Below are 18,547 nucleotides of genomic sequence, written 5' to 3' on the forward strand. Positions count from 1 at the left end.
TGCGATGAAATATTAATAAATTGTCATTGCATGTTGAGTGGCGGAACTCAACGCCGCGCTCCACCAACACCAGAGCGATTAAATGAAAATACAAAATATCCTCGAGTGATGGATCGATCGAACCTACAACCAGTCGTCGTTTACATTCACCTATCCCCCTGCGCCACGACTGGCGTCATTGCTTAGTAAGGTTAAGCAATTAATCCTTAACCTCTGTGCTGTTAATATTTATGTACAAATTAACATATTTACGTACACGTACGCTATACCATTCAAATTTAACAAACGAATATTAGGACGACGTGCTATAGCTTATTGAAATGACTAAAATACTTACGCTCTCAAGTACTCGTGCACTAGTGACAATACATATACTCTATCGTTCGTTAAAATGTTGTTTAGTGCCACACAAATTATTTGCGTGCAAATTTATTGCGTGTTATATGAAATAAAAAATAAATTAAATAAAAAGAAGAAAGTAGAAAGAAATTCGTATAGTAGTTTCATTATCGGCCATAGCAATCATATCTTAGATACTTAAAAAATATTTACAATGCATTTATCGCTGGTATTATTCATTTTTATCATTAGTTATATAAAATACTTTTATGGGGTAATCACTGTGTGGTTCCAAAGTTTGAAAATATACTATATTATATAATAATAATTTTTCCAAATGATTCTACTACTTAAGAGGAGTACGACAAACATACGTACGGAAGCATTATATATTGCACTTATATATTTTTGTTACAAAAGCTTTAGGTATATAAGTAGTATTGTACTTTTATTGGACATCATTATCGACTCGACTTTTAGATACGTGATTTAATAAAACGATAGATTTTAATAAAATTAGTAGAAATTATTTAATTAGAGACTATATGTAATCAATATCAAAATTTGTTTTGAAATTAGCTGAGTATCAGACATGGAAGAAAAAAAGTGGATTGTCCTAACGCTAGGTTCCTTCTGCCTGGGGCAACTGATATAAAAAGAAACACGCTATATATTAATAAAAAGTATTTTAATTAATAGTTAACAATTAATTACAATTAATTATTTATACATTACCAAATAATTCCAAAACACAATACAAATAAATAACAAACACAACAGAAAAGTAATAATATAGCCCGTCATTATATTTATTCATATTTAATTATAATTTTCCCTTCATCATGGGCTTCATATATTTATGATAACTTTGATTTACAGATTCCTTGTTCAATGGATTCTTTTCTACCTCCTCCATTATCCTCTCATACACTCTACCATCGTAAGAGCCTAACGTTGAGTGTAAAATCTGTAAAAGATTAATATTTATACTTATTTAGAGAACGTATAATTTTTTTTATTACGAAATTCTTGAGATTAGGGAGTTGAACTAAATGAACTAGACTTAAAATTGTCATTTGGCATAAATTAATTTAATTTATTTATCGCTATAGGTATAAATAGGTAAAATATCCGTATAGTTAACTTACCTCGTCTCTAATATCAAATGCATCTACCATTCCGACGGCGTTAGGACGAATAATTTCTAATAGTTCTTCATACTGCCGCTGTATCAGATCTATGTCTTGTTCCGATATTGATGAATACTATAAAAATATATATTATAGAAATAACATTATAATAACAATCTTCTTTAAAAAAAAGTTTTCTGTAAATGTAGACATTGATAGCGGTTATTTCCAAACCATGTTTAGAAAAACATTATTTTTAATTTCACATTTCTATAGGAACATATTATTATATAACGTTCTACTTAACGTTTTTTTATGGTGTATTTAAAATACTGGTTATAAGTCTTCTTGGATACATATAATTCACCTCTAAACACTAAACATATAAAAAAAATCTTAGTTACATAAAACGTTTATTACACATTTTAATATGTTTGTTTTATATTTATAGTTAGAATAATAACTACATATATATTACCCGTAAAAGGTCCCCAGTCCGCTCCAACACCCAATAAAGTAAATATAACTTGGCTAGTTGAGTCATCACAATCTTTACATTGTCACTACAGTTTTTGGTTAATCTTTGTGCTTCGTTCCAATATGTGTTTATTAGAACTGCTCTGCAATGTGCCTGTGAAAAGTTTAATTCAAATCTCATGAAAATCTCGTCAAAAAAAAAAAAAAAATTCATAAAAACATCCAGCATTTTGTTGCCTTTGCCTCCTCAACTCACTTAGGACTCAATTTTAGTAATATTCGAGTTGTTAGACAATACCTAAATAACTTTTGATAAAAATTTAGTATGAAGCTTCCTAGACTTATTTACGGCATATACGTTATTTAAAAGAGATAAGTACTTAAATAAAAAATGTAAAATTCGAATGTTTCTCACTGAAAAGAGAGCCTAAAAGATATCTAAATGATCCTTATCATAGCTATGCAACAGTTCTATAAAGTTCAAGTCTTACCTCAGCTGCACTAACAAGTTGGACTGTCGTCAGGAGCCACGCCTCCTCATAGTCCTTGCCTGCCTTCATTCTATCTCTAATACTTTTGACGCACAATGCTATCTTCCTAAAATTATATTATTTATATTATATTTAACTGTAATTTTATAAACATTATCTTTCCTTTTGCGTTTATTTTTGTTATGTGTAATTATATCTATTTATATAATTTATTTTTGATTTGTTTCTCTATTATTTGCAATATTTTTCAGTATGTATATTACTCACCCTCCTGCTACAGCTTGGAAAGATCTTATTATGCCTTCGGGAGTATTGTCCCATTGCACTTTTGCATTAGTATTGAAACAGCGATTCAAGTAAGCCACTGTTGGAGTCATTATGTTCCCAGCTTCCGCTTGTTCCCACTCTTTCACTAGAAATCTATTCATTTAAAATGATTAGGAAAAACCAATAAAGAATTTAATGTTATATAATGATTATTCATAATAAAATATTACTAAAGTTTTAAAAAAAATTCTCAACATTTATTTTTACGTATAATTTCAGATTTTTGAATGATGATTCATACGTTTTCTTTTATTATAATAATTGGTAAAGATTAAGTCTAATATAATTTTATAATTATTGATTAATTTTAATATATTAATTAATTTTACAATTATATTAGATACAAGCGTGCGACTGTAAACGCGACTGGTTATGAGTATCTTTTCCCAGTTGAGGAAATGAAATATTTTAATATTTTCTTTGTTTCGCTCTGGTGTTGAGGCAATATGCGGCGTTAAATTTCGCCGCTCACCACGCAATGCCTCCAAAATTCAACGGAAAGTGAGCGCAGTGTCGTAACACTAGGCTCCCTCTGCCTACCCTGTTACTTGCGTGATTCAGCGTGAAGCTGAAAAAAATATAATAAACCATACCTAGCCGTCTGTAGTAGCAGCACAGTATAATCTCCCTCATACGTCCTAGTAGCGGCGACAAATGCATACAAATATGGCAAATTGGAGGACAACATGTACCCGTGACCGCCGCACGCGTATCTGCACTGCGCTATGTAGACCGCTGCGTCAGATGTGCTGACCGCTTTGAGGCAACTGGATAGGGCGTGGAGCTGGAAGATAATTATTTGACCAGGTGAGGCCCGTGAGGCCGGCTCATTTTAAAGTTTATCTTTCTCTTTTTTTTTTTTTTTTATTTTCACACTGTATCCCGAACTTAGTAGAGTAGGCAGAGGGAACCTGGGACCCTAATGTTAAGACACTCCTTTTCCATTAACACACTTCCGTTTCACACTTTTCCCGAATTCTGGAGGTACGCTTCTGCCTCTGCGTCACGACCAGCGTCAAGATTCATAAATATATAGACACAAATTGTAACCTCAGGTAATGTGTCCACATTGCCCTTCTTCATCTCAGCTTGTACCGCCGTGAAAGTGTTCCAAAGCCACGACGCAGTCAGTTCTAGGGCGTGAGCCGTCGCTATGCAAATGAAGAGCTTGTGTTGCTGTGTTGGATAGTCCAGGATTTGTGGTTCTGGAGCTCTGGTCGTGAAATATGAAATTCGGTATTTTAATATATTTTTTGATCTATATATCTTTAGTTACTTACCAGTGTGGCATGAGTGCAACTGTAAACACGACAAGGTATGGAATTAGTCGTGGTCAATTTTCCACAAGATAAGATGCCGCCAGAATTCAGAGGAATTGTGTTTTATTTTTCTTGAAATATAGTTATAGTTATAGTATACTCATTTAACTTTATATCGAATCATAAACTACAAACTTCAACATTTCAAGGATATTATTACTTTAATTTTAATAAGTACATATCTAAAACCAGTAAACCACCATTAAAAATAAGTTTTATTTCAAAACTTAAAGAATAAATAATGTAGCATGTTGCTCTTTACTGTTGTAACTATTTAATTAAGATTAATCCTAAATAATATATAATGAATTAACTAAAAGACAAAAATCTATAAACGAACCCTGGCTTCAATTCCGATTGTCGTCTGACAGCAGAGTACCGCACTGCAATGGTGATAGCTTTAGCGAGGTTGAAGGAGGCTTCACCAACTAAATTGACTCGTATTAACACCATAGTGCCGTACGTCAGCTTGCCATGTCTTGCCGATTTCACGTAAGTGCCATCCTAGAACCCAAAAAAGCAGAGAAAAAAGTATTGATTAAGATTGCTTTATGTTACTTAACATGTGAAAGAACAGCTTGGTAGTAAAATCTATAATTAGTTATTGAAGTTTCATAGTTGTCGTAAAATTTGTTTAAAAAAGAAACTATAGGTAATTTAATGATCCATGTTTACCTTTTCAACTTGAGCATTTTTCATGAGCATATTATTTCTGGGTATTCTATATTGATTGAAAGCTAAGAACCCATTGTCAGCTGTATTGAAACCCATTCGTGGACCCAATTCCCCAACTTTTATGCCCGGGAGTGGTTCATGAGTATCCATATCCCGTATTTGTACTACAAATAAATGGGTTCCATAGCATTTTCCTTGGGTATAAAGTTGGGCTACGACGATGCAATGGTTGGCTGTGCGTCCAACTGAAAATTACAATTTAGCGTTTTGTAACATTTTATAAAATGTTTTAAGTATCACGCTTGGTGCTGTTTGTCAACGTAGTAGGCAAAATAATCTAGTGGCCAAGATATTTCGAATTTAAACCTACAATCAATGAATACAGTAAATTATATAAAACTTACGTCCGCCCGCCCACCACTTGTAAGACGTCAGCGTTGGGCTGTGTAGAACAAACTCTTCGGTCTTCGGGTCGTAAGTTGCAGTGGTTTCCAGTCCTCTAATAAAAGTTCCATGACCAAGTTCAGTCTGAAAATATAAAAGTATTTTACTGTTACATAAAAAAGTATATTTTAGCTTCACGCTGTATTTCGGTGAGATGATGTGGTCTCTGCATACCTCTCTTACCTCGGCCACTACGATCAGCCCTCACATGACTTCCATAAACATTCCTGATAATAATTAATAATTTATTATTATTAGGGATCGGTATTATTTAGGGATAGGTACTATATATTTTTTTATATACTACATGTTTTTAAATGCGAGTCGGACTCGCCAACCCTGGGTCCCGTATCAACTTAAGGATTATAGGTCAAAGGGAACTACAAGTCATAAAAGTTGACAAACTTAAGTTTGTGTATGCGCTCATTTTGTATAAATTGAACTACAAATATAAGTTTATAATTATTTTTTGTATGAAATACCTATGAATTTTCACTATTCATTTTTTTTTGTTTGCGTTGTAAGTTCTCACTTCGTCCCAAATTTCATAACTATCCCTAGGTATCCCTACGTTACCTATCCCTTCCGGAAAATCGGTTACAGGAAGTACATTCGCTAAAAAAATAACAAGTAATCAATTATAACCAACGGATTACTATTATTATATCTGTATTTATTGATATTTAATTGTATTACACTTATCACTTCGTTATATTGTAAGCAAATATGGAATGTAATAAATAAGATAGTTTAATCATAATATACAATCAATCAACATTGATTTGATAGAAAAATTGCAATTTGCATTTATAGAAAATTCTTAAGCAATTCTTCGGTAGGTTTGAAGATGCGTGGGAACCTGATTGATTTAGCACTAGGTTCCCTCTGCCTACCCTACTAGGCGTCGGAAATCGTAAATCTACTTATACAATTCTATATATGTATACCTGCACATATGCACCGACAATTTGCATACTGAGTGCTTTTGGCAGCCACATGGCCTGCTGTTCAGGTGTACACTGGCCAAATAAAGTTGGTACAAACATGCCAATGTGCAGAAGAAATGGTGACATGTCCTTGAAAAATGCATCCGATGTACGTCGGAGTACTGGAGACCTATGGATGTAATGTGATATTAAAGATAAATTATTAAAATTTTATATTTAATTTTGTTATTTTGCCTATATCTTTCTGTTGATTATAAAAAAGTTTTATGTGTTTTTCATAATTTATTGAGTAGCGGAACTCAAGTAGAAATCGAACCGACAACTATCGCGTTTGAAGTTGCGCATGTCCAACTGCACCACGATGGCCTAATATCCTATCTACTTCCTACTAATATTATAAATGTGAAAGTTTGTGAGGATTGATGATCACAAAAACCGCCTTATAGTATTTAGACGAAATTTTCACAGTAACGCATAGTAATAGCAAGAGATACTTCAGAGTAACAAATGTATATACAACAATTTATGTGAAGATTTTGTATAATTGAATTATAATATAACAATAAGTTTAAGTGGTTTTGTAGCAGGGTAAGCAGAGGGAACTTAGTGTCAAGATTCTCCGTTCCTCGTTTTACGTTTTCGCCGAATTCTCGCATTACGGGGTGAGTGGTGGAACTCAACGCCGCTCTTCTTTTTAAGTTAACCGATACTTTAAGTATCGTTATGTACATTACTAACATTGTAAAAGTTACTACTTATTTGATACATAATAATGATCCTATTTAAATATTTGCAAATCAATTGTTATGCATCCACTGACATGAAATTCAAATTCGAAATTATCTATATTTAAATATAAGCCATAATAAATACTTTCGAATCTTCAATTTACATAAAAAACCCGACAAGTTCTAGTCGGGCTCACGTACCGACGGTTCCGTACAATTAGTGCGCCGTAAAAAATTAATAATACATGTATTGGAATATGCACACAAAGCCCTTTCATATATCACTTGAAGTAGCGGCTTTAATATTAATTTTTGCCCTCTTTTCAAGGCTATTATTTTTTAGGATTTAACCACCAATGTAGAAATAAGATTTTTTCAAGAAATCATGGAACTGTTAATCTCCTCTCGGCTCTCGACAGAAAGACACACAACAAAGTGGTCTTGTAAGGGTTCCTTTTTTCTTTAAAAGGTACGGAATCCTAAAAAAGGAAAGGTAATATTTTCATTTTTAAACGTACCCAAAACTTTCAAGGCCCGTGATGTCAAATAGTTCATTCTTAACAATTTGGGCGTACAAACACGATTTTCTAACAGCATTTTCGTATCGTTGTTTCGCGTCCAAGCATTCTTCAGGTATTTCATCGATCGTCGCCCCCCCATTCAGTACAATGTCCTCTGTAATCAAATGTAACTAGCATTATTGAATTGAATTGAATGAATATTACTGGAAATTACACTGCCGCACTGTATAGTAATCGGCCAAGTCACTTCGTGTCACAAGCCAGTGTTAAAAGACCTTAGACTCTTTAAAACGATATTTTTTATGGAAAGTTTAATGTATAAGAAATACATTACAGAAATACATTTTAATGAGTACACACTAAGGAAAGAAAAATACGTTTTATAGAAAATGTATTAAAATTTCAACGTTTCAGGATTTGAACCTACCTACCTTTTGGTAAACGTCCCAGCACTCTGAGCACAAAGCTTGAACGCTATGCTTGCTACGTATATCTTATGAATTTTCTAGTTAAATTTATTTTAGCAAGTTATAAATAAATGCAGGAATTTTATCCTTTATTTTTTATATAGCTGCGCATGTAAATATTATAATAATACATGACAATACAAAACATGAGTAGGTATATATTTTTCATGTTTATTTTTTATTTCTACTAGCTACCGAGACAAATCGCCGTACTTCACATAAAAAATAATAAAACTAAAAAAAATATACCTTTTGTAAAAAAGAAATATACTAAATACTATATAAAGCTATTCCTGCAATTTATTATATTATAATACAAACAATATTATTTTAGCGTGTTATCCTAAAAACAATATTTTATTGAGGCCGTTGCGTCGGTCGTGGTGGCACAAGCGTACGACTGTAACGCGACTGTAACGCGACTGTTATGGGTTTGACTCCCATTCCGGGGAGTGAAATATTTAAAATTTTTTTTTCATGCTCTGGTAACGAGGCAAAAAACGGCCATGAGTTCCGCCTGGCAATGCCTCGATAATTAGGTGGAAAATGAGAAACGGAAGTGTCTCAATGGGAATGGAGTGTCTTAACATTTGGTTTCCAGATTATATCTGCGTACCCTATTATGTGTGGGATACAGAATAAAGCCTAACGAAATATTTATAAACTAAAAATATCATCTAAAAAACAGTATTTTTGTAACAAGTATATAAAACTTACCAATTTTTTTCCTTTGTAAAGTTTTGTCTTTACCACCATCTAATATATTAGTCACTTCCTCAATATTAAAGGTACAACTGCGTCTCTCCTTATCCAAATCTTCATTAACCGGCTTACTTGAGCTCATTTTCGGAAAATTTTAATATTTTTCGCTACACTATAGTTTCGGCACACTGTTTAATACTGCACTGTACGACAAAAATCGTATAACTGATTGTCTGTCATATCATATAATAGACAATCGAATATACGAGTTTCATTGCATACGGTACTACGTGAGAATACAAGCCGGTAGTGTTTTAAAACATTTACTGATCATAAACCAACTGTATACATATCAGTAGTAGGTACACAAAATGTAAAAGAAGTTGTTCTGAAAAACGCGAGTCGCCATCTCGTTTTGGATGTTCTGTACGTTACTGGCAACACAAGGACACTTCACTAAAAATAACTAGTTATCTAAACATTTGCATTAGAAAAATCTAGCCAGCCGTGGCCTACCTGCCACAGGTTGTGAGTTTGATTCTTATTCGAGGAAATTTATTATTTTCATTTTCTTGTTTTGGTAACGAGGCAAAGCGCGGTGTTGAATTCCGCCATTTAAATTTTTTAAATTTTTTTTTTTGTTTGAATTCCGTCATTTTCAGCATAAAGCGCAATGCCTGCAGAATACAGCAGAAAGTGAGCAACGGAAATGTCTTTATGAGAACGGAGTATCTTAGGTCCCCTCTGCCGACCGTGATATGTACGGACCGCGGGCTACGGCGTGAAGCTTAAAAAAGAAAAAGATATACATGTTTCCTATGGTGTCCCAATTATACGAAATTTGTATTATTCGGACTACCAGTATGTTAAATTTATATGTAAACGCGTGAAAGACGAACATACAGATATACATAGTATAAAAGTACTTATATATGTATGTGTTTATATATTTTGTTTCATGATTTAAGCTCAAAATTTTTAAAAATATCCGAATGTTTGAAAATTAAACGCTATATTTAATCCTGTTAATGGAGTTTCTATTTTATAGAATTTTTGTTTGTAACAAAATTGTGTGCTGCACTTTATGTATATTAATGAGTGTTCCGCTTAAAGCGCGGCCTTGGATTCTGCTACTCGACATTTAAATTTTTAAAACATATATATAGAAAAAGCAATGGCCTCGTGACTAGTTCTCTAGACTCTAGACTGTTTTAATCGGAAAATATGTTTAAAATTGTAAGATCACTTTGACTTTTATTAAACTTTTATACCTATAATTTATTATAAAAAAAATTATAAATCTATAAAAAATGTGTGGACTAATTAAAATGTTGTTTTATTCAAAAAATTGTAAATATTTTCTTTAAAAAAAAACGATACTAAAGTTAATATTACAGTATACGTATTTTAAAAACATAAAGTATACGTAACTAACTTACGATATACGGAACACTAAAAGTGTAGTGCAACATTGTAACAAACATTGTAAATATTATGACAAAATATTGATATCATAGAGGTGGAGATATCGACGATAAGAAAACTCTCTGATGTATGAATGCTCTAGATTAGGCGTTTTTTTTTTTAATTGAGCCTAATATTTTAGCATAAAAGCCTACAAATGCTATCAGTGTAAGTATTTTTAATTTCCGAGAAACAAAGATTGTCTAATTTTCTGAGAAAAAATCTAGTTATTTTACAAAATATTGAAAATATCTGAATTTCTAAATAAAGATATTTAATACTGAATATTGGACAATTATTTATTTTTTAATATCCCAAGATCGATCGTGCAGGATACAGCCAGAAGCTAAGCAGTTTATGAAATGATTATAAAAATTATATTTTTATTTAAATGTATACCGAGGAGTACTTCCGTGGTGGCTCATTGGGAAATTGAAGAAAACACAAATGTTATAGACACACACACACTATGTCTTTCATATTTTTTTTATAATAATCATTTTATAATATTTGTTCCTTATTTTTACCATCTGATAACAAAAGTCTGGTAACGGTAAAGCCGTTTTTTTCTTTATTTTAGTATATGATATACCTATTATCATTTACAATAATTATTTTATTTATTTATTACAGTTTATTTTTCATCATTAAAGGTTTTATGTATTTGTGAAAACTTTCGTTGACAGTCTCAGCGTTAAGGGGACTTTTGGCCGCGTACTCCATCAGCCTCTCGTATGCACGACCGTCGTAAGCACCCAGAGTAGAGCGAAGAATCTATTATCATTTTAAAAAATGTATTTTTAGTAACAGATATAAATAAATCATAACTTTAAGAAATTTCAATTAAAGATGTAATGTAAGAAAAAATTTGTTTAGGCATCACTTAGCCTAAGTTTTAGGTAATTATTTAAATTTTATACGATAAGAATATAATGGGAAATATGAGGCCCTCGACCCCCTAGTCGTAAATGGTGAACGGAACGGAGTATCTTAATACCAGGTCTCCTTTTAGGTTCCCTCTGCCTTCATTATTTCATTTCTGAATGGGATTCGAACTCACAAAAGTCGCCACAACACAACACCACAACACACACAACGGCCTCTCTACTAATAAATAAATAAAATAAAAACAATACCTCGTCCCGTATATCAAACGCGTCGACAAGGCCCACTGCATTTGGTCTGATCAACTCAAGTAACTCTTCATATCGATGGTAGAGAGTCTCTACATCTGCTTTTGATATTGTTGAATACTAAAATTTATGAAACATTGATTTTCTCTGTCATCAGAACTGAGATAATAAATAAAAATTTCTGACAAGCACGGCAGGTCAAATAAATACTTGTAATAATAATGGCGTGGTTTAAAGTAGAATGTTGCAAATATATATTTTTTATTTATTTTAATTTAATTTATTTATTTTAATTGTATTTAACATTTTTTTTAATACAAAAAAATAATTTAAACGATGAATTTGCATTTACAATGTTTCAAATATCCATTATTTAGCGACCTGATTCATATCTTACCAATAAGAGATCCCCGCATCTCTCCAAGGCCCAATATACCAGGTACAACTCAGCAAGTTGATTTAAAACTATTGCTAGTTCTTTAGATACTGTAGCGGTCTTTTTTTGTGTTTCGTTCCAGAATACACTACATAATAGTGAACGAGCGTAAGCCTTTAACAAAATAATATTAATAAATTAAATAATATAAGTTATGCTTAATTATATAAGTACTGTGAGGGATACGCTTCACGCTGTATCCCGCATATAGAACCTACCGTAGGGATAAGACACACTTCCCAATGCACCACCCATTTTTTGAGATAATGCGTGTTCAGTGGCGGAAGTTAACGCCGCAATTTGTCTTGCCACCAGAGCGAGGAATTGAATATGATTCATTTCCCCAAGTGGTTACACCTTAATTAATCATTCCAATTCTTGTGAATTCCTTTTGACCTTGTGATCTATAGAATATTTTTATTAAGCCAATCATTAAGGAAAGAGTTTCTTTAAAAATTGCTTTATTCGTTTTTAAGCCCTCCATTTGATTCCAAACCACGAAAAGTGCGGATGCAAATCCTGCTATTTATTTATTTTTTATACGAAATAACCATTTCTCTTTTATTAATGTGGATAAGTAATCACTACAATAACTATTATTATTTTTTATTATTTCATAATAATGATTCTTAATAATATAATATTTTAAATCTTACTTCGGAGGCATTGCATAGCAAAACTGAAGATGCGTTCCACGCGTCCTCCATCTCTTTGCCGTTCGCCATATGTTTTCGTAGAGACTCCGCTGCTACCTTAATTTTTCTAAGTAATAATGAAAACATTTATTAAAATTATTATAATATCAAAGAAAAATATATTTTAAATTAAATAAAATAACATTAATTAGGGTACAACTGACCGCGATGACTTAGTCGTGAGAAATATATCCGCCTAATGTTCGAGCCATCGTGATAAGTAACGGGATTCAAAGCCGCGGTTTATTTTATCTCTTAATGAATTCAAAGTCATAAAGACAATATGAAGCTTACCCCGCAACCACACTATCCATTCCATCAAGAATTCCCTCCGGAGTGTTTCTCCATTGCTTATATTGTTTATTGCAATAGTCCTTCAAAAATCCTATAGTAGCAGGGACGGGCTTGCCATTCATCGCATCGTTGTAGGTTTTTAAAAGATATCTGAAACATTTTTTTATATTTGTATAGTTTTCTACTTTAAATATATAGAATAAAACAGAAACTTAAGTGGAAGATGTAAAAAATGTTTTTTATCAGCATAAATTTAAAAAATTAATAAAAAAAAACAATACAATAAATTGTATTTTAAAAATAAAATTTTAATAATAAAAGTTATTGTAGAATTGATAATATTTTTTTTTCGTATGTTCATATGATATAACTTATATAAATCACAAAAATGTCGTAATTTCTTTTATTGAAGCTAATAAAAAAATATCAGAAATTATTATCACTGGGCAGAAGAAACCTAGTGTTAAGAAACTCTGTTCCCGATTTTCCGCTGAACTCGCATATCTTTCAAATTGAAACATGACCTTTTCAATTACATATTTTATACATATATAACATCAAATTATAAAATATAAAAAAATATATACTAATAAAATAAAAAATGTTTTCCATACTAACCTACCAGTCTGCAACAACAGTACCGTATATTCTCCTTCATAGGTGACTGTAGCTGCAGCCGTTGTATTTAAGCAAGGCAAATTAGAAGACATAAGGAACCCATGACCACCGCAGGCAAACCGACATTGATCTATAATGCTAGTCGATTCGCGGGATACTACCGATTTTAGACAGCAAGACAATGCGTGTAACTAAAAGTAAAATATCTATATATAAATGAATTGATTTAAGTTGTTTTATAGCTTTATGCTATATCCCGCATATAGCGGGGTAGGTAGAGAGAGAGAGAGAGAAACAATGATTAAATTATTCAACTTCTAAACCTTTTCCGACATATTGCGTATTGAGTGGTGGAACTCAACGCGGCACTTTGTCTTGTTACTAATAACTCTTTCCTATGAGTAAGAATCGAACCCACAAACGTCGCGTTTACTTCCAGATTATGTGCATCCACGCAAGGACGGCCACATTTAAATATGTACTTAATAATAACATTTAATTTATTTGTACTAAATAATATTTTTTTAAGTGTTTTTTTTTTATATTTTTCTATGTCTTTTAGATGAGATAATATTATAATAGTTATTTTCTCTATGTTTTAAATAAAATAATAACTTATCATTATTTTATGCCAGGCTATCATAATAATAGGTAGTAATCGTATTTATGACTCTTTAGATTGAAATTATTTAATAAAATTTATAGTAAATAAAACACATTTTTTTAGCTTTACGCTGTATCCCGCACATAGTAGAGTAGACAGAGAGAACGTGGGAACCTAGTGCTAAGTCACTCCACTTAATATAAGAAATAAAAACTCTACGAGTATATAATTTTTTTTAACATAAAAATAAATTAAAAATCAAAAGAAAAATATATGTAATTGATACATTTTCTATAAGTTGGTATACCTCGCCAAGTCTTTCCACGTTGTTTTCAGCGATTTCCTTCATAACATCAGAGTATAGCTCCCACATCCATAACCCTATCACCCTGAAGGCGTGGCTTGAAGCGATCGCTATGAACAACTTGTGCTGCTGTGTTGTATAGTCCAGGATTTGAGGCTCGGGTTCACTGTTAATTAATGTTTTTTTTCATTTAGTGTCATGTATCCCTCACCGAACGGATAAGGAGGGTAGACACTTGCGTTCCCCACTTTCCCCCGAATTCTTGAGGCATTGCATGTTGAGTGGTGGAACGTTACCATAACGAAATATGGATTTTTTAATTCCACTGAATAGTTGTGTCCCTGCGCCATGACGGCTCTATTATCGATATTGTACTAAATATTATTTTGTTTTGAGCTTCACGCTGTATCCCGCACACAGCAGGATAGGCCGCAGGGGAACCTAGTGTTAAAACACTCTGGTAAATTTTTCAAGGCATTGTCTGTCGAGAGCCTCACCTAGACGCCGCACTTCACCTTCTTAGCAGAGCAAAGAAATGAAAATATTAATTAATCTCGCCGAGTGAGAATCGAACCCACCACCGTCGCCACGTAGGCCTCTTGTATTTATATTCGTAGCATAAAGGTATTTGAGGTGTCCGGGAGCTATTTTTAGTTGATTTTTAATTTCTTACACTTAACGGCGTAGAAATAAGTATTTCCTAAAATGGAAACTGTAAATATATATGTTTATAGTAGGTACAACAAACGCAATCTTCTACACAATTAAAATAAATAACTAATTTCACTTACTCTTGTTTTAGCTTAGACTGGTGTCTGACTGCGGAGTACCGCACGGAGATCGTGGCGGCGGCCGACACCAGGAACGACAAGTCAGTCAACAATTGAACTCTAACTACTACCATTGTGCCGTATGTCAATTTGTCGTGCTTCGTCCGTTTGTATGAACCATCCTGAAATGCCATCGGGATAGCGTTGAGGAATGATTAAATAAATATTGATATAACGCTACGTCATTTGTTTACGATATATTTTAATAATAAATATCGAAACAAAAGTCATTGCGCTAGTTTACGTTGCAAAAAAATAAAATTTACCAGCTTACCCTCAACACTTGAGCGCTTCCCATTAACATATTCTTTCTTGGTATCCTAATATTATTTAGTCCTAGAAAACCATTATTGGCTGTGGCAAAACCAATTTTAGGCCCAATTTCCCCCACTTTGATGCCAGGAAGAGGTTCGTGGGTATCATAGTCTCTTATTTGCAAAACAAATAAGTGAATACCGTGACATTCGCCCCGTATTATTAGTTGCGCCATTACGATGCAAGTGTTGGCCGTTTGACCCACTGGAATTTTTTATAAGCAATAGTTTTAATTGCGCTGCATTTTTTTTTATAATATTAGCTAAACGAGAAAAAAGTAGTGTAGGATATGATCTTTCGGTGTCAATCACTGATTTTTGGTTACAGAGAAAAAAAATTGAAAGAAAAGAAGAAATATCAAGTTAAACTCACAACCACCAGGCCAAAATTTGTATGATGTAACTGTAGGGCTGTTCAAAATAAATTCATCGGTATCAGGATCAAATGTTGCAGTTGTTTCTAAGCCTCTTAAAAACGAGCCATGTCCAAGCTCAGTCTGGAATATATTTTTTTCTATGAACAATTTGTTTTACCATTATTTTAACCGCAATAACAAATACAATTGGTTGGTTCAAATCATTCAAAATTTTTCATATACTTCTTTATTATCTTATTCTATTTATACAAAATTTCAATATATCATAAACTAAAATAATATTGGTACACACCAGGGCATATGTTCCAATCATTCGATAATCCTTTCCAACCCATTTTGCCTTTTGTTCGTCACTGCCTTGACTCAAAATAGTCGGCGTGAACAAAGCGTAGTGATTTAAGAATGGGTCCACATTCTGTATTACGCCTTGAGCTACTCTATACTTGTTTGATGGCCTAAAAAATGTTTACCTTTTATTTTCCGAGAGAATGTTGTATCATGAGACTCCGTTCTCCGCTTATCACAGAAAATTAGATGTAAAATTACTTCTTGAATCGCAGAACGTCACACTTTACGTTATCATCCTATTCTTAACTATTAGTCCCATTTCTTAACTATAGTTTATATAGTTTATTACTTTGGAGAAAATTAAAAGAGTTTGATGTCTTAAATAAAACTTTTAGATGAAATATCCATAAGAACTCTTATCTCTTATAATGTCTAAAAAAGGTGAAGCATTACACGCGCGCTCAGCAGCTTTGTCTCAACACACCTTTAAATGAAGTAATAATTTATTGATATTATTTCCTTACATGTTCTTTAGCCTCCCAATTTATCTACAGCGGGGGCAACGAAGATCTTTCTACTGTCATCTACCTCCTTATACATGCCCCTGGCAAACTGCAACTTCGTAACCATTTAAAGAAAAAAAAAACTCACGAACGATCAACTTCATGCGGACGACCATCTAAAAACTTAAGAAGAAAATCGTACAATATACATCCTTTTCTGATGACATTCTCATATTTTTCTTTGTGACTCATGAAATCTTCAGGTATTTCGTCCTGAAGTTCCTCTATGTTTAGCACTAATTCCTCTGTAAAAAAACATTTAAATAACTCTTACATTAACTGATAAAAATATTTCAAAATACCCTTAAAAGAATTAGGGAGAAATAATATATATTATCTTTAATTTTAAGGAGATTTAAAAAAAAATAGTAAAATGTGTGTGTAGTAGTTGCACTACAAAAATGCAGCAGCATACAGAGAATATAGAATAGAAAATAGAATTTACCGATATGTTTTCTTTGTTTAGTATTTTCTTCGCCGCGATCAATAAAATATATAAGTTCTTGGATATTAAAACTGCATTTCCTCCTTTCTTTTACTAAATCTTCATTAATGTGAGTCATTTTGATCTTTTTTTACTGTTCAATCCTTAGAAAAGTAATAAATAAGGTTTAATTATCATAATATTTATATCTATAACGGTCGCTAGTTGTGGATTCGATTCTCAGTCTAGAAACTTATAAAATTTGAATATTTAAATTTAAGAGTTTTTGAACAAATATAGAGTTTACTGCTTCCACCCGGTAACTGATATCTTGGAGATGAATGAGTGTGAGGATTAAAGAGTTCGACGCCACGACGACCTCAACGTTTATGTTGATTCATGATTGTATTATAAAATTTTATTATTAATTCACGTTTGTAATGAAAAATTATTAATTAACTACTGCAATACATATATGTATTGCGGTAATTAATTAATTATAATATATTAAAATATAACGTAGTCAGCTCTTGTTAATTTTATTTTAAAAAACGACTAAATTTTATTTATTTAAAATGTTTTTTTTACTTTCTAGTGTTATAACATACCGCATTTCTATGACTACGGCTATTTTAAAACTATATAAATTTCAGGCCAATTTGTTTCAGTTACAGTTACAGTGACCCCACTATGGAGAATGTCTTATTTCCTTGTTCTGTAGACAACGCGTGGCGTTGATTGTTGCAATAATATAATATACAATGTTGTTCACTGTCTAGTGTTTATGTCTGTGCATGCGCATTTGTGCATATCTACTACAAATATTTTATTCTCGCACATTGCATGATTACTCTATACAGAGGAAACTTGAGGGCTAACGGTGGAATCACTTCGTCCCCATTCGACTGTCGAGTTCTCGAGGCATTGCGTGTTGAGTGGTGAAACTTAACGCCGCGCTTTGCTTCTACACTAGAGCGAAGAATGTTCAATATTGTATTTCTTGAAGTGATAATCGAACCCACAATTTATCAACTAGCCTCAAATTTTATTTGCCTTTAAATTAAACGTAATGACATGAGTAAGCTGACCGTAACCCCGAAGTCAAATTGAATAAAATTAATAAAAAACAAGTAATTTAAATATAATACCTACATATATGTATATATCACTTCACAAATAAACTGCCTTGTGTTCTTGACGACGACAAATGCACTAGTGATATTTTTTAATTACAAGCCTTTGGTACCTTGCAATCAACAAATATGTGTTTGTATAATGTATATCAATATGGCAAAAAAAAACTGTGTGTATGTACGCACGTAACAAGTTATATTTCTTTAGGGTAATAAGATATTTATTTTTTAAGCTTTACCCGCAAATAGCAGGGTAGGCAGAGGGAACCCAGGCTAAGACCTTTCATTCACCAATTTCCGCCGATTTTTGGAAGCATTGCATGTCATGTCGCGCTTAGTTTGTTACCAGAGGCCATCGTGACGCAGTGGCATAAGCGTATAACTATAATCGCGACTGTTATGGGTTCGATTCCATCGATAGTCGATGAAATTAATGATTATGTTAATTGGTTTCTTCGCTCTCGTTATAAGATAAAGTCTTTCTAATGAAATTATCCTTCGCA

The 18,547-nt window shown here is 32.5% G+C and overlaps 2 protein-coding genes across 3 annotated transcripts; both read right to left on the bottom strand.

Moving 5' to 3' along the window:
- Positions 1 to 1,012: 1,012 nt before the first annotated feature.
- LOC146535944 (acyl-coenzyme A oxidase 1-like) lies at positions 1,013 to 8,951 on the bottom strand. Of its 2 annotated transcripts, XM_085190865.1 has the most exons (14): positions 8,850 to 8,951; positions 8,583 to 8,770; positions 7,396 to 7,552; positions 6,150 to 6,318; positions 5,163 to 5,286; positions 4,759 to 5,003; positions 4,424 to 4,587; positions 3,815 to 3,977; positions 3,358 to 3,548; positions 2,705 to 2,857; positions 2,438 to 2,543; positions 1,948 to 2,100; positions 1,488 to 1,604; positions 1,013 to 1,306 (listed from the first exon to the last, which is right to left on the bottom strand). In XM_085190865.1, the coding sequence occupies exons 2-14, from the start codon at positions 8,707 to 8,709 to the stop codon at positions 1,163 to 1,165; spliced, it is 2,013 nt and encodes a 670-aa protein (XP_085046991.1). In that variant the 5' UTR covers positions 8,710 to 8,770; positions 8,850 to 8,951; the 3' UTR covers positions 1,013 to 1,162. The 2 variants fall into 2 exon arrangements, with proteins under 2 accessions (XP_085046991.1, XP_085046990.1); XM_085190864.1 differs by lacking the exon at positions 8,850 to 8,951 and having other exon boundaries at positions 8,583 to 8,842.
- A 1,530-nt stretch (positions 8,952 to 10,481) lies between these two features.
- On the bottom strand, positions 10,482 to 18,203 carry LOC146535945 (acyl-coenzyme A oxidase 1-like). The gene is made up of 14 exons (XM_085190869.1): positions 18,064 to 18,203; positions 16,933 to 17,075; positions 16,576 to 16,732; positions 15,929 to 16,091; positions 15,633 to 15,756; positions 15,220 to 15,464; positions 14,907 to 15,067; positions 14,119 to 14,281; positions 13,208 to 13,398; positions 12,590 to 12,739; positions 12,257 to 12,362; positions 11,562 to 11,714; positions 11,168 to 11,284; positions 10,482 to 10,805 (listed from the first exon to the last, which is right to left on the bottom strand). Exons 2-14 carry the CDS (start codon positions 17,048 to 17,050, stop codon positions 10,659 to 10,661), a joined length of 1,995 nt encoding a protein of 664 aa, XP_085046995.1. The 5' UTR covers positions 17,051 to 17,075; positions 18,064 to 18,203; the 3' UTR covers positions 10,482 to 10,658.
- Positions 18,204 to 18,547: the final 344 nt, after the last annotated feature.

Source organism: Heliconius melpomene, chromosome 10 (assembly GCF_056956725.1).
Source record: "Heliconius melpomene rosina isolate 202511_hmr_F chromosome 10, ASM5695672v1, whole genome shotgun sequence".
Classification (NCBI taxonomy): domain Eukaryota; kingdom Metazoa; phylum Arthropoda; class Insecta; order Lepidoptera; family Nymphalidae; genus Heliconius; species Heliconius melpomene.

What these genes read in the sequence shown, in the direction of transcription:
- LOC146535944 (XM_085190865.1), bottom strand. Translation starts at nt 8,709, where the DNA reads ATGAGCTCAAGTAAGCCGGTTAATGAAGATTTGGATAAGGAGAGACGC. An exon ending in AAAATGCTCAAGTTGAAAAG is followed by an intron (nt 4,588 to 4,758) that starts GTAAACATGGAT and finishes TTTGGGTTCTAG; the next exon opens with GATGGCACTTACGTGAAATC. An exon ending in CATTTGATATTAGAGACGAG is followed by an intron (nt 1,307 to 1,487) that starts GTAAGTTAACTA and finishes AATCTTTTACAG; the next exon opens with ATTTTACACTCAACGTTAGG.
- LOC146535945 (XM_085190869.1), bottom strand. Translation starts at nt 17,050, where the DNA reads ATGACTCACATTAATGAAGATTTAGTAAAAGAAAGGAGGAAATGCAGT. An exon ending in GATGCGGGGATCTCTTATTG is followed by an intron (nt 11,285 to 11,561) that starts GTAAGATATGAA and finishes CATAAATTTTAG; the next exon opens with TATTCAACAATATCAAAAGC. An exon ending in CGTTTGATATACGGGACGAG is followed by an intron (nt 10,806 to 11,167) that starts GTATTGTTTTTA and finishes AAATGATAATAG; the next exon opens with ATTCTTCGCTCTACTCTGGG.